This window comes from Phyllopteryx taeniolatus, chromosome 2, assembly GCF_024500385.1.
Source record: "Phyllopteryx taeniolatus isolate TA_2022b chromosome 2, UOR_Ptae_1.2, whole genome shotgun sequence".
NCBI classification, from domain to species: Eukaryota; Metazoa; Chordata; class Actinopteri; order Syngnathiformes; family Syngnathidae; genus Phyllopteryx; species Phyllopteryx taeniolatus.
Window position 1 is genome coordinate 3,343,968 of NC_084503.1, and position 15,471 is coordinate 3,359,438.

Consider the following 15,471-nt stretch of genomic DNA (forward strand, 5'->3'; position numbering starts at 1 on the left):
ACCCGCGCCAAGCTACCAGGGGGGTGGGGCCCGGGGGTGGAGTTGGGTGTGAGCGCTCCGGGCCGGATGTGCGAGATCCGAGCTGGGTGTCCGAGCTCCGTGCTGAAAGCCAGAGGTCCGTGCTGGAAGTCAAAGCTCCATGCTTGATGTCAGAGATCCTTGTTGGTCAGAGGTCCATGCGGGTAGTCAGAGCAAGATGCTTGATTTTAGAGCTCCGTGCTGGTCAGAACTCTGTGCTGGAAGTCAGAGGTCCATGCTGGTCAGAGGTCTATGCGGGAAGTCAGAGATCCATGCTGAAGTCAGAGGTCCATGCTGGTCAGAGCTCCGTGCTGGATGGATGTCAGAGATCCGCGCTAGAAGTCAGAGCTCCGTGCTTGTGAGACTTCCATGCTGGAAGTCAGGTCCATGCTTGATGTCAGAGCTCCGTGCTGGTCAGAGGTCCATGCGGGAAGTCAGAGGTCCATGCCCGAAGTTGTCGAAGTTTGGTGTTGAACCACGCACGGCTTGCTGTTATTGAACTTGCTAAATGTCGTCGTTGGTACACACACATCTTCACAAAAGCTGATGTAGGATGTAATAGTGTCTGTATAATCCTCGAGGCTGCCAGTTGAAGTTGCAAAGACACTCCAATCTGTGCACAGTCTCGAGTTCCCTATTTGCTTCATTGGTCCACTTCTTCACTCTTTTCACTGCAGGTTTCGCACATTTAAGTTTACCCCTGTATCAGTGATCAGACGAGCCTAGAGCTGCACGGGGAATAATAGCACGGTACGAGTTATTTAGCTTGGTATAGCAGTGGTCTAGAATGTTGTTGTCATATTCCGCCACCTTTGTTTTCCCCGATAGGTTGGTGTCACGGTCCGCTCGGTGTAGTTGGAAGCCGGGAAGCATTACGGCGCCATCGGGGATGCGTTTACAAAGTCATGTCTCTGTGAAGCAATGGGCGGCGGAATGTCCAAAGTCCTTACTGGTCTTTGTGAGAAGATTATTTTCTTTATTTTGTTAGGTAGCGAGCGTAGATTTGCGAGGTGAGCAGCATTCGGAATCCACTCTGTTGAAGCCTGACCTGCACTCCGGCAAGCTTTCCTCTCTGGCGTTGTCTTCGCTTTCTCCATGCGCCATAGACCGCACCCGCTCCGCCGCTGAGCAATTCCGAGAAAAATCCTTATGGATTTGTGAAAGTTGGTGAGAGGAAGTCCGGAGTAGACGCTCTAATCCTAAATCGCGTAATGTCTCCAAAGATGAATGATAAGCACAAAAACGAGACAGTACTAGCGAGCTCGTTACCGAGGCGACTACGCGGGTTGACGCCATCTTGGATCTTATTGCGTTATAGCAACGGGGTGTGCCAGTGTGGACTCACTCACCTCCTGAGGAATGTTCCAGGCCATGTAAACATGACTCTTAAACTCATCCATCCAGACCTCTGCAACTCTGAGGGCATTGCGTCGCACGTGAGACGTCAGGTCCTCCGTGTAAGGTTTATGAGCACGCTCGATGTGGGCAATGCGGGCACAAGGTAGGACCTCCACGCTGCCGCCACACTGCCACACCTGGTTTTGAACAAAATACACAGGAAGAATACAGTGTCACACTGGAAGACATACTGGAAGAGTCACAGAAAGGCATTCATGTTGTTGTGACAGGCTGTATTGACAAGGCCTGCGACACAATTTTGCAGGAAGAAAAAAAAAAAAAAAAGACTAACTGCAATGCGCCACTCACAAATAACACTGCAACTGTGATGTTTTATTATTGTAATGAAAAGGGCGATTTTGTCTGTGCAGACGAGGCAACCAAATTCATTAAGCTCCAATATGCTGGTGCTTTGCCACTTATCAAGTGCAAGAGCAGCTGAGGAGCCTCTTCACACTGAGTGCAGAACGCCACGACTCACAAGCAACCTTTTTTTTTTTTTTTGTTCACCTCTCTAGCCTTCTATGGCCTCGCCTGTCAGGAGGACGCTCCCCAGATGCAACATTTTCAAAAGGGAGAGGCCAGAATCCATGTTGATTCAAATTCAATGACACTAAATTATGACATCATGATGATTGCTGGGAGGTTTTGGGACTTTGATGACTTTGTGTTTTCTTGACCTTCAACCATTAGTGATGGCCCACGAGAGATAAGAATGTTGTTTTCTACACTCAAGGTCGCTGTTAATGGGAAGTTTATTAAAGTGTAAACAAGCACTTTCACATTAGGGGCAAACGGGTCAGTGCCCCACCAGATCCTGCAGGAAAAGTGCACTGGAACGCCACTCGAACTGGGTGGTCCAAGTCAGATGTGAAGTCAGAGAAAAAAAATATACACCCCCCGACTTCACCGAGTTGCTTCGATCTGACGTCGCTCGAGATTGATTTACGAGATTGTATATTTGTCTTTATTTAGTTCTTTGACATAACGTCACGTAACACAATGTGATATGTATTGAGTGCGTGACGATATGCCCCTCTGCTTGCCTGTTAGTCGGTGAAATGTATGAAATGCTTTTCAGGTAAGATATTCCTTTATTTATATAACTAAAGTAAATTATGATTTTATATAGGCCTATATAGCTTACAAATACATTTAAAACAAACACGCAAAAAAAAACAATTTAGCGCAATCAGCCATCTCGCAACTAGTACAATCCGAGTGGGATAAATCTGACTTCTCACTTTTCTGGAATGTCGCATTAGCGCCATGAGTGATGCAATAAATAAAAGGATGCGCTGACAAAGCAGTTTCATAGGCAGAAATGAATCTCGACACCCTTACCTTCGTCGCTGACCGCTTCCTTCTTTACCAAAACATTACAGATATACTTTTTTTTTTTAACAAAACAGGCTTACTCAAATGTATGTCAACCAAAGTGTTTTCAGTGACTGTCTAAAAAAAACATCCAGACTTTCAATCTTCAAGCGACATAATGTCCCCATGGCTCCTGTAGTGAGAGGGAAGAGGCGGAGTTTTACGGCGCCTCCCAGACTGTTCAAGCCTTCAAGAGACTTCAAGATTTGCTTTTAAGCTCATTTCAACACTTGAAAGTGGTTAATAAAGCATACAAGTAAACGATGACAGACCGATAGCATCGATTTGTGAAAAAATGCCGACTTGACCATTTTGGACGCTCAGAAAAAAGGTTTTCACCCGCCAGCGAGGACAATATGCCAGTCCAGTCTTCAATGGACCTGGCATTTATGCTTTCGAACTGTGGGAGGGAGAGAACCCACATAGGTGAACATTCAAAAGCAGTACTTGTTAAAGCGATAGAATATGTATCATTTTCGAGTGTAGTCCTACCAAAGTGCTCAGTGATTGATAGTGATGTCTTCGCACAGACTACACAACACAATGTCTTTTGCCACAGTTCAAGTTTTAGCCCATTACAGATGAATAGGTGGCAATTTGAAATCGACTTTCGAGCGTCACAGGCCTACGAGTGCTTTATAATGTTGCCTCGTTCACCCTGAAATCCGGCGAAGCAAGAGGTCATCCATCAGTCATGCCATGAGTCATCACTGGAGGCCTGAGGTAGAGAAGTGGCTGAGGTGGGCTGCATTTTGCTGATAAACATCGTGAGTCTGACGTATCATTTAATGGAAGCGCATCCATCAAAGCTTCCTTTATTTGCAAAAAAAAAAAAAAAAAAAACCCCACACACGGCTCTATTTTTGTACACGCCGCATCTGTGGTCGGGTGAAAGCGTATCCTGATTATTGTGCAAGCACAAGGCTCACCGCAGGTGTTTGCCAATTTGGTCGACTAGTCAGCGCCAAGCTAGGGCGTCGTTGGACACGTGGCAAGCAGAGTGATAATTTGGTTGCCAGCCCAGTTGCCACCCCTACTATCGGCAATGAATCTATCAATAAATGAGAAAATTCAAAATTTGATGATCTATCTTTGCGATATTGTCTCCATAATGCCTATAAAAGGTTTAGGATCACTTTGGAATTCACTCCCACACCGACCCCCCCCCCCCCCCCCTTTTAAGGAAAAAATTGCTGCATCTGAATTCAAAACAAAATTGGATGTTCGACATCAGTGGTTCGACTCTATCTCTGACGAGGCTTAAAATATGGCATCCAAATGACTGACACAATGAGCCCAGTTAAAGTCAAAATGCCAACTGTGCCATACTGTTCCGCTCCAGTCCTGTATGGAGGGCTAATGTGCATTGTGAAGTATTTGCCAGCTATCAAATGGGGAAGAAGACAGGTCTACGAAGACCACAACTTGGAGTTTACTTAATACTAAATAAGAGAAAGAAACACAAAACGTTCAGTCTTCTGCTAGAATTTAAAAACTAAATGAAAAGAAAAACAGAAATTTACTAGGGGTGCCAATGGTGCCAGGTGTGTACTGACTCCCATTTAATTTAGTTTGAATGTGGCTGGTTAATTCTGAACACAGCCAACGTCACAATTTTAAGAGGGTGTGCACACTTGCGCAACCGCAGTATATCCGTTGTTTATTTTTACTACGTTTCTTGAAAATATTTTTTTTAAAATTCAGTTGAGTTGTATAGGTTTTAGGCTACATTAATGGTGGAATAATTTAGCTTAGTCGCTCTTTTTCTTTTTTTATATATCACAAAAACAGTGTATTTGAAAAGGGGTGTGTAGACTTTCCTTTGATCCACTATATTTTGTACTCGTTTGCAAAAGTTCAAGTACTTTTTTGCGTAACCCTGAAAGAAGGCTGCCAGGAGAGCATAAATGGCCTCTTGACAAACTTTTCAACGCACGTGATTGAGAATATTTCCTTAGAAATTTCATTTTTCCATTTCATACTTACACGTCTCTCTGAACCATTCTGCTTTCATCTCACTGCACCCAATCTCGCGGCCTCCAACGCACCAAGACCGAAAAGCAAAACGAGAAAAGACAAAAACGCTTCCTGCCGCAATCATTTTGCATGTCTTCGGCAAGCCATGATAACTCTTCACATCAAAGCCCATGCGAGGTAAACTGCTTCTCCTCCACTGCTGCCCAGAGCAGAGCAAATAATTGGCATCGACTTTCCACTCGTATGCATCATCTCACGCTGTCTGCTATCAGTACACTTACCGGCCGCCCCACTCCATTTTCACGTTGCACCGCCATCCTTCCAACAGTGTCCTCACAAAAAAGCATGTGATTTTACAGTTGTACAGTTTAGTCGTAGTAGTGTGAGACTATGCACCACTGCTCGCTAACAACTGATTAAGTGCCCCCTGCATTTAATGACATCACATCACATCACATCACACCCGCGACCCTTGTGAGGAAAAGCGGCTCGGAAAATGGATGGATGGATGACACCTCAAACTCTAAAAACGATGAAAGCAAGAGTGAGAAAGGGGCTTTAAAAGTTAGTAGATATATCTTTTTTGGGTGTCAATAGTTTGTCTGTCAAAACTTGGGCATCAAATGCCGCCCTGTGCGGTCACACATAGTGCACATGCCAGAAACCACCACTGCTTCGATCCGATGTTGCTTTGTCTCAAACTAAAGGATTGAAGCGGATGAATTTCCTCTACTGCATGTTATGTAATTTATGAATACATTTGTATAAAAAAACAAAGGAAAGTTTCATTTTAGAGAAGACGTTTTTGTTTATTATCCGCGTGGACCCCAAATCAAGCATAATACTAACTGCTCTGAAAGCTAATGCACCACACACACACACACACAAAAGTGTATGCCACAAGTCGCGTTTATTGCAAACCAAGCCTCACTGCTTAACTGCATGGTCTTCTTGCACAAAATCGTAAAAAAAAAAAAATTTCTCTGGAACATGTGAGCACTGGGAAAGTTAAATTCAAGTTACTGCTTCAGCTGTTGGGACCTCAAAGGAGGTTATAATGCACAGTTTGTACATCTTGTTCAATGCTGCTGTGCTGAAATAAAAGGATTTTTGCACTGCGGGCTTGTGGGTCGTTGCGTAGTTCGTAATGAACAACTACGCGACCAATTTGTTGTATTTTTGCACGCAGATAAATGAATGTTTATAAATACAGTTAAAAAGCAAACACATTATGAAATATCAACTATTTACTTGCTTGTACAGTGAATCCCTGCAATTCGCCGTGAATAGCAAAATTCAAATTAAGTCCCACCCAAAAACATTTGTAATTACCTATAGATAACACAAGATGGCAGCCAAGCACATTTTTCTATTGGACAAGGCCGACTAAATGAAGCGCCTTCCTTCAGTTCTGATGGGCCTGCCCGCCCATCGAATGTGAAATTAAATAACCACGTAAATCTAATACTGGAAATGTGACTGTGTCAAGTCATTTATATAATAACCGCCCCAACACGGGCTTCTCCACTCATAACTAGGCATAACTAGTCTGGGCAAAGATCCAGCACTTTCGGGCGACGGTTGGAGTGTCCTTCAGACACCCTGTGTCAAAAACCAAAAGGTAAGCAGAGCTGCATCAAGTCATGTTGCATGCATAGAGTGACACTAGCTAACAGCATTCACTTTTGATATGCCTCACCACTGTTCATTTTCTAAGCAAATTAGTTCAAAGTTCAGTTTATCGTTCCAAAAATGAATTAGTTCAGTTTTTGTTTTTGTTGGTTTTCCTCAGTATGTCGCTGCAAGCTATTACCCTCAAAATACTGTGTTGGCATTTCCCCATTGATGCCACCCATTCAGTCCACACTAATAGCTCGCTGCAGCACCAATCCAAAGTGAGTAAACCTGATATGAGCCAAGATGGGGCTCCTGGAGGTACTTCTGTTACTACTATGGAGTTTTCACAGGTTAGGTAATGTGTAAGCTAAATGTGAGCAAATGAAAAGAAACGACTGACCTCTGACTAGCTTTTGACTCACTGAAAAAAAAAAAAAAAAAAAAAAGCCTTTGAGGTGCACAGCAGATGATTTCTAATCATAGCGTCAGGACAACGTCACATCAAGTCAAGTAGGTCATTGTGCACAACGGTGTAATCAAACCAGCCCACCATGAAATTTGGAGTGTGTCCATTTTTCGACTTTTATGGTCAAGCAAGCCAAAGAGACGCCAAAGGCAATTTGCAGATCTAGCATATGATTGAGAAAAATACAAATAAAATCAGTGCTGCACTCTCCTTCAGAGGCTAACAATATAGCTGCAACAATGTCTTGTTAAATGGGATTTAATACACAGTATATTTAGTAGTGCGTATACATACAGTCAACCTTCAAGGACTGACTTGAATATCTGGCTCAGCGATACTTCATCGGGGCTGCAGAGGTTGCAGGAATTGAAGCTGCGACTTTCCAGTTGAGCGATGACAACCTGAGCCCGGCTGCCCCTTTAGAAGTAGAAACACATGTTTGGACTCCTAATGCCAAGGCAGAAAATGCATTTTACCACTGGGTGCTAACCCCATCAGCTGTAATTAAAAAAAAATGAAAATAAAAAAGGGCTTTGTGCATACCCGTCCACCACCTGTGTCCTCTGTCCTATTTTATCTTCATCAAACCTTTGATTCGCTTTTGCTTAAAGAATAAATACAGATAAGGCTACGTTTCATTTGTAATTCGCCGGCATCTCACACTCGTTGCCTACAACTCTTCTAAAGCTAAGCCATGTGTTTAACTTACCTCCAATGCCCGCCGCGGCACACCTGTTCATAACGCTTAATGTGTTGAATGTGAGAGAGACAGAGAAAGCGCGAAACAGCATTTTCTGGAAATGCAACCGCACTGTGCATTGTGTATGTGAATAACAGGCGGTATTTTATTATTTTTTTTAAAGTTGTTGACAGAAAACTAATATTATCAAACATTTATGTTGCAGTATGTGCCCCCCACTCACCACTGTGGCGCCGGGCCCAGCAGAGCAGCTTAATTCAAACTTTGCCGGTGCAACAGTTGCTCAGCGTCTATGTTTCATCTGTAGAAAGTCTTGACAGAACGTGAGGAACGTCAGAATGTGATGGGCCGGGAGGGAACAAACTGGCATCGGGCCTACGCGACTCAGCAGCCCCGTCCCCCCCCCCAAAAGCTTAGTAAGACTTCAATATAGAGAAAGAACTGGTCAAAATCCGACCCCACACTACATTTTGGGCAAACGGGTGTCCCGTGGGTACTGGGAAAAGCGCAACTGGAGCCTGAAGCACTATAATAACTCATACATATGCTGTGTGAACTTTAGTGGATTTCTACATGTACTACTTTCCATTTGAACGTTTACCACAATTATTATGTTCATTATAAGAAGCTCTAGGTGTTGCTTTTGTCTCCTGGGCAGCTGTCAAGAATCCCTATTGGAAGCGAATGCAAAAATACCGAATTTCTTTCAGGAAACATGTCAAAACACTGTTTGGGATTTAAAACACAACTCTGTGACACAGCCAGCAGGGCTTAAGGAGAATATCACTGCGGGAAGCTTGTTTGATTGTGTCACAGATGCTGGACAGAAGATGAAGTTTGAGAGGAAATGTTGCAAACCAGACGCTGTTGCTTTTCTGTCTGTGCGTCCTCTCCGCGGGGATTCCACGATTAGGCTTTGGTATTCTCTCTGTGCTACTCAATCCTCCCAGCAGGTGTGTTGAAGAGCACCGTGGCTTGCACCAACGCGCGATGCTGCAGTCACACTGCCTTTAACGTCGTCACTCAATGCCCAAAACATTAGCTACACCTGCACAACCTAAGTAGAACCTGTATGAGAGCTGTACGTACAGGCATATATACACGTATGTTGTATGTAATTATATTTATATATATATATATATATATATATATACACCTTCTTTATGAAGGTCAGTTTTGATTGGCACAATTAGAGAGCTATTAATGAACCCATTATGTTGATTATAGCGGTTGTAGTTTGCAGTGGCGTAGAGCTGTTTTAACACCTTGTCTCTATTTTGTGGCTAAATAAGGCAACCAAAGTATTTTTGTTCAGTTTGTTCAAACTTACGAATTCATTTCAAAATGTATGACTGCGAGAGCAATAACCTTCTTGATTTTGAATTGTGTTTGTGTTATCTGCACGTTTCACATCATGATGATGATCTTTATGGCAATTGTAGTGTTTTATTGCACTTGCAGTTTTTTCAATGATCTCAACGATCCTCATTTGTTAGTAGACATTTCCAGGGAATTGTTGAGACTAATGGTGATGGCCGCTTAGCTGCTTTGTTCCAGGCAGGCTGCACTGGCACAATATTTGCTACTCAGGGGTGTTTTGGTACATTATTTTGTGAGTTAGCTCTCTGTAGTAAAAAAAAAAAAAATCATATGGCCATGCAAGATGGGGAGAGCTTTAACAGTAAAGGTGACAGGCCCCTGAGCAGTTTTGGGTGGGTTGTGCCTTGCTCAAGGAAATTTATAATCCTTCCAACAACAAATCTCAATTTTCACGTTTCAGTTTGCAGAGGGATTAAAACCGGAGATCCTTTGGACCCCAAGCAAATTGGACTGAGCCTGTGCTAAAGGCTAAAGCGGTGTAAAAGGTTCTACCTAACCATGTGTAATAAAGTGAAAAAAAAAAGAGCCACAATTTCCAGAATTACTCGCAAGAGACTATGATGGCATTTACATTTAGATTAAATTAAACTGTAGAACGGGGGAATAAAAAGGATGTCTCTCGCATAATTCCCTAATCCTATTCCTTTTAGTAATACTGTCATATCCATATATCATACTTCGCTCTCCTGTGTAGATAAGAAGAGTCAAAATATTATTACCGGCTCTCAGTTAAATGAATTGGAGATCTAAGAGGCTGCATAATATACAACCACAGTACGTAATAAAGGTCTTGTTAAATTAATACCCGAGAGTGTTAATCAAAATAGAGCATGACTATCTTTATAGATTTTCGATACAGCTCTTACGATGCATGAACTACTGTTGCAAAAAATATTGACTTCCTCTGTTTCTGAGAACAATAAACAAGGAAATCTCTGTAACAACTATAGAAGAATTGATATGCATGATTTAGGGCATCTACTGTTCTTATCTCACGAGACAGTCACATAAAATAAACATTTGTGTCAGCGAACCTAATTAGAGCGCAGTGACTGATTGACAACAGACAGCACGGGTAGATTTTTCCCTTCATTTTACCCAGCATACCACTTTAAAGCCTCTGCCAAAGCCCGTCGCTGTCGGCCTAGTTTGTCTCTGAGGATCCTTCAGCTGCCAGTCATGCTAGCAGCTGGTGTGAAGGCATGACCGGCACACAGCAGACAAGCCAGCCTCCGTGGGCTCTGCATTTCCAAAGAGGAGCTGAACTGTCAGCCTGGAGGCGAGCGAGAGCCGGTCTCAAACTGTGCAAGTAAACAACATGCAGTTTGAGTCTGAGGGACAATGTCATTCCTGAAAAAAAAACAAATAATAACACTCTCGGCACGAACCTCGCCTCTTCTGGCCATCTTTGTCACAAGTGACCTTTCCCCGTTCGGCACCCTTTCATAAAATCCAGCGCTATGTAGTCAGTCTAACAAAAAAACGAGGAATTCTCGGAATTGTGTGAATTCCGAGAGTCACATTGAAATGGTCTCCAACTTTGTGTGTATGTTACAAATGTGCTCCGGCGGTAATCAAGATGCTAAAATGAAAAGGCAAGTAAATACCCACAACTGAGACATAGACACTGATGTTTCATTACGTCCGTAATCATCAACACGAACCAATAACTGAAATATTAGTGTAGTTGAAGCCACATTCAATGAGCTACTTAGTGCAGACTTGACATGCCAAATATAGTAAGTACCTAACAATGTAAACAAGCGCACAATTCTCAAGTACACTTCTCTGAAGACACTGAACTGATAGACAGACAGATAGACTGTAGCAACCCTGCATGTTGAGTTCTGTGGTTTCCGATTGTGTGGGGGTCCATGAAGGCAACCGTGTGTGTGTGTGTGTGTGCACGTGTGCGCACGAGAAAACGAGTTCCTGGTGACTAGCAAAGCTGTGAGTGATTGACACTGGAGCACTTACTTACGTGAACGTCAGCGTTGCACCAGCTCACGAGCAGTCCGGACTCCAGACGAAGATGAAAGCTCTCACTTTTCATTGTGGATATTATTTAAGTTAAGTATTGTAAGTCCTCCAGTGAGTCGGTCCTTACCTCCTTGACAATTTCTAGCCGTGCACTTCGGTATGAATAATTAACCCACAAGGCATTGTGCGCTGAACACGGCAGTAAAACTCTATTCTTAGTGTGTAAATAAAAAAAGTAACAGCAATCAAATACACTTTTTACTAGGGAAAATAATAAAAATAGTGTGGCGACAGTGAAGCCGTGCATTGCATTATTTAAAAAAAACAAAACATATTTTCTGCACCTTCTTTGTTGATTGTATGATAAACAATGACGCCCCAGTCATTTTTCACTACACATTGGAAAATAAGCGGTGTGAGTATTCGGTAAAATGCTTTTGGACACCCGCGACCCGAGTGAGGATAAGCGGTAAAGAAAAATTGTTAAGCGATATTGTTGTCTTATAAGCAACTATTATTGGTTTGAGGAAGTAACTGTGATCTAATGACTTCCCCGGGTACAGCAACGCGTTACGATGCTCGTTACTCAAAATGGCGGCAATTTTGGAGTAACTTGTAACACGTTACCGGTATCACTGATCAAACAACCCACAATAAAAAAGACTGGCATCCAGTGGAGTCTGACAGAACAACTAGAGGACCTTGTCTATGCGGATGACATTGCACTCCTCTCGCACAGCCACCAACAGATGCAAGACAAATCCCAACTGTTGCAATCAACTGCAGCCGGACTTGGACTCCAATGAAATGGAACAAAGACTAAAAATCATGTGACTTAACAACAAAAGCAAGAACCCCACATCCATCTCTGGCCAGACTCTGGAAGGGGGGTGGAAAAATTCACACACCGAGTAAGTGTAATCTCTGTGGATGGGAGGATAGAAGAGGACATCAAGACAAGAATAGGACACGCAAGAACAACTTGCACCATGTTAAATGACATCTCACTTCATACCAAGCCGAAAATCTTTGACTCCAATGTTGTTGTATGGCTCTGAAAACTGGAGGACCACCACCAATACACTGCAAACCTTCATTGCCTTGATATGTTTGAATGTATCTTTCTTTTTTCCTCTTTGGTAGCGTCCAGCATCCACAATTTGTCATCTAATTACAATTCTTGGTTGTTAAAGTAAATGCGTTAATGGCAGTAATTCAAGTGTTACGTGGTCCAGCTCGTTTGTGTGCAACAGGTCAATTTTTCACGCATGGCAAAAAAATGCAGCAATGAGAGAGTTCCACATGAGTCAAAAAAATACACTCTAACTGTAAATTGTTGTTTCCCAACCAACAATGAACCCGTGCACTGTTAAGAAACAGTTCAACTGTGCAATCACCGTGAACAGTGGTGCTTTTACCACACGTGTACAATCGCTGTTGTGTGCATTTGTGATGATGCGCATGGTGAGCGCTCCTTTGAAATGAAGACAGTTATTACGGCCATCAACTCGTTCTGTAGGGCATCATACTGACAGAGTACATACCATAGCGTCACTTTTGAAAGCCTATTCAACAGAGGGGTAATGCAGTCATACTAGCAATTGATATGGATTATCCCTCCATCCATTTTATATATATATATGTAAAGATATATAAAGATGCACGGTGCAAATCCTTTATCAGATCAACCTGATGTACTAATAATGGCATTCTTAACCACAAACCACAGTACTTAACCCCAGTGGGTCAGTATTTCTGCCCATGACTAAAAAAAAGCACTCACTTGATCAATATTTCTTAAGAGACTGCGGGTACTGAAAGTGAAAAGTGAGTCCCGATTTGACCTTGCTCCACAAACAGCCATAAAGTGCCATAACATTTAGTAATTTTGCACATACAGTATTTCATGGCTGAACAATGGCCCATGGCCACACGAGGTGACAACATTACTCACCCTGATGCCCAACTCCACGTTCTCTCCCCCGTACACCTCCATGCCTTCATCCAACAGACCTATCTCCTCAAAGTACAGCCTGTCCACCACAAAGCAGCCAATCAGGGCGGGGCTCCTGAAGGTGGAACGGGGATGCAGGTCAGTATTGTTGACTTGATACAGTAACCACAGAGACAAAACAAGAGGAGGCATGTAACCATGGAGATGAAGATGAAACATTTATGCATGAATAATGCAAGTTGAGGTAGAGAACCACAAAGTAACTCATTCAACTTCTCAATGTTACTGGAATACAGTTTTGCCTTGAAATACGAGTGACCCGAATCAGGATTATTTTTATTTTTTCCGAGTCAGGAGTTGACGTTTGGCCGATATTTTGCTTTGACTTGCGAGCAAAAACTTGAGAGAGAAATGCTGTATGGTGGCAGTAAACCCAACTCAAGTTTGGGAGATAGTAAACAATTCTTCAAAAAAGAGGTTTCCTTTATAACTTATAACTTTATCCTTTGTGAAAAATGACCAACAATAGTGCAGCCTGACTGAGTTCGTTCAATTCTTCTTTGTGTGTGTCTCTATGCATATACTACATTGCCGCCATGTGGCCAAGGCACGCACATCAGAGGGAGCCACACAATGTGCATTGAATTGAAGCAAAAAATGTGGCAAAAACTGTTTAATTCTTTACATTCTATTTAATTATGTCATTACTCTATGTACAATATAACAGGGTGCAATTTTCTTACTAAAAATGTGTTTTCTGGAAGGCTGAAATGGATTAATGGCATTTCCATACATTCCAACGGGGAAAGATGATTTGAGATACAAAGGTTTTGAGTTACGAATGTGGTCACGGAATGAATTAAACTCGCACTACTGTGGTTTTGTGGTCATTTGGATTTGACTTGTGGAGAATCCAGATGTTCATGTCATTAAAATTTTTTTTAATTTTGCACATCCGCTTGGATTTCATAGGACATAGAACATTGATGCTGTACTTGATGTTGTATAGACACTGTGCAAAAGATAACAATACATCGCTATGGCTATTTTGTTCCACATCTAATGCATGTAAAAATAATAATAATAATAAGTTTTCATCAGGATGTGACGTTCACTTACTGGATAGGAGCAGTTTTGTTCCCCTTGTGCCACCAGGATTTGGGGGGGTTGAGGTAGCGACACCACAGCTCCCAGTCGAAGCCCTGAGCAGACAGCGGATACTCCTCAATCTCAAATGTGTCGTACTTGATGTTATCAAAGGAAGGCGAGATTATGCGAGTTTTGTCCTCTTTAATTCTCTGAAGAATGGGTTCAGCCCTTTAAATGAGAGAGAGAGTGCACACATAATTGGAGCATTTGTGTTTGCGAGCTTTTTCTCATCACCCTCATTATCATGCTTGTGTTTATGAGAAGGCACAGAGATTAATTCATTTTTTGCACATCTGATAAACTAATGGGAAATGCCCTTGTGTAATGTGTGCAAAGATGAAAATGCTAAATGATAACAATTTGAAAACACATCGAAATGCACTTTCCGGCTGAATACAAATGATCATTGACGGGCACATTAAGCAGAAGCCAGGAAGTCATTAAAAAGTATTTCCAGCGAATCCACTCAGAACTACGAGTCACTCACCAGCCAACGTTGAACTCCACGTGGGCATCGAAGAGGGCAACAACTGGAGCACTGGCGGCCCGCCACCCGCTCACCCTGGACCGGATCAGGCCTTCCTGCTTGGCATGCCGCACCATCTTAATGAATCCCGGACGTTTGGTGTTGGTCTCTGACACAAAATCCTCCAGCTTCTCCTTTAGCTCTTCTGCAAAACACACACACACACACACGTGCACACACATTTTTCAGTATCTCAAAAAGTTCCTGGAGATGACGAATGAAGTCAAGCGAAAAGTGTTGGTGAATAAACTTCCACCCACGTTCTCCTCCAGTGGGTATCATTTGATTGGAAGACGTCCAACAGTAAATGCTCACATCACTGGACCAAAGAGGCTTCTACAAACGAGACGTCTGCCACTATTGGTGGCCAATTGCAAGACTAAAGACTGTAAGACTTGAGCCAGAGGCAGTTCAAGTCAAAGAAAAATTGTGCATTCTTTAAGGTACTAACAACGTAGCGAATCTAAACGTAATAATACAAATCAATATTAGATTTATGAAAAAAGAACACGAAAACAGTGGGGCGGCACGGTGAGCGACTGGTTAGCCCAACTGCCTCACCGTTCTGAGGACAAATCCGGCCTCGCCTGTGTGGAGTTTGCATGTTCTCCCCTTGCCTGCCTGGGTTTTCTCCAGGTACTCTGGTTTCCTCCCACATCCCAAAAAACATGCATGATCGGTTAATTGAAGACTTTAAATTGCCCGTAGGTGTGACTGTGAGTGCGAATGGTTGTTTGTTTATATGTGCCCTGCGATTGGCTGGTGACCAGTTCAGGGTGTACCATGCCTCTCGCCCGAAGCTAGCTGGGTATATTGTCTGTCTATATGTGGTGATGCAGCGTTATTTTTTAAATATCTATTGCTTATAGGGTTATAACTACTGCAACATCGATGCTAGCTTTGTTCGCCCATCTATGGGGTTTTGCATT

The 15,471-nt window shown here is 42.8% G+C and overlaps 1 protein-coding gene across 1 annotated transcript in view; it reads right to left on the reverse strand.

The window, feature by feature from the left end:
• galnt18b (UDP-N-acetyl-alpha-D-galactosamine:polypeptide N-acetylgalactosaminyltransferase 18b) overlaps positions 1-15,471 on the reverse strand; it is a 66,108-nt gene that overhangs the window by 8,701 nt on the left and 41,936 nt on the right. Inside the window, exons 4-7 of the mRNA XM_061753666.1 lie at positions 14,504-14,687; positions 13,987-14,184; positions 12,868-12,982; positions 1,368-1,553 (exon numbers count right to left, since the gene is read on the reverse strand). Of these exons, the coding sequence (XP_061609650.1) occupies positions 1,368-1,553; positions 12,868-12,982; positions 13,987-14,184; positions 14,504-14,687 (683 nt within the window). The remainder of the gene's footprint in view (positions 1-1,367; positions 1,554-12,867; positions 12,983-13,986; positions 14,185-14,503; positions 14,688-15,471) is intronic.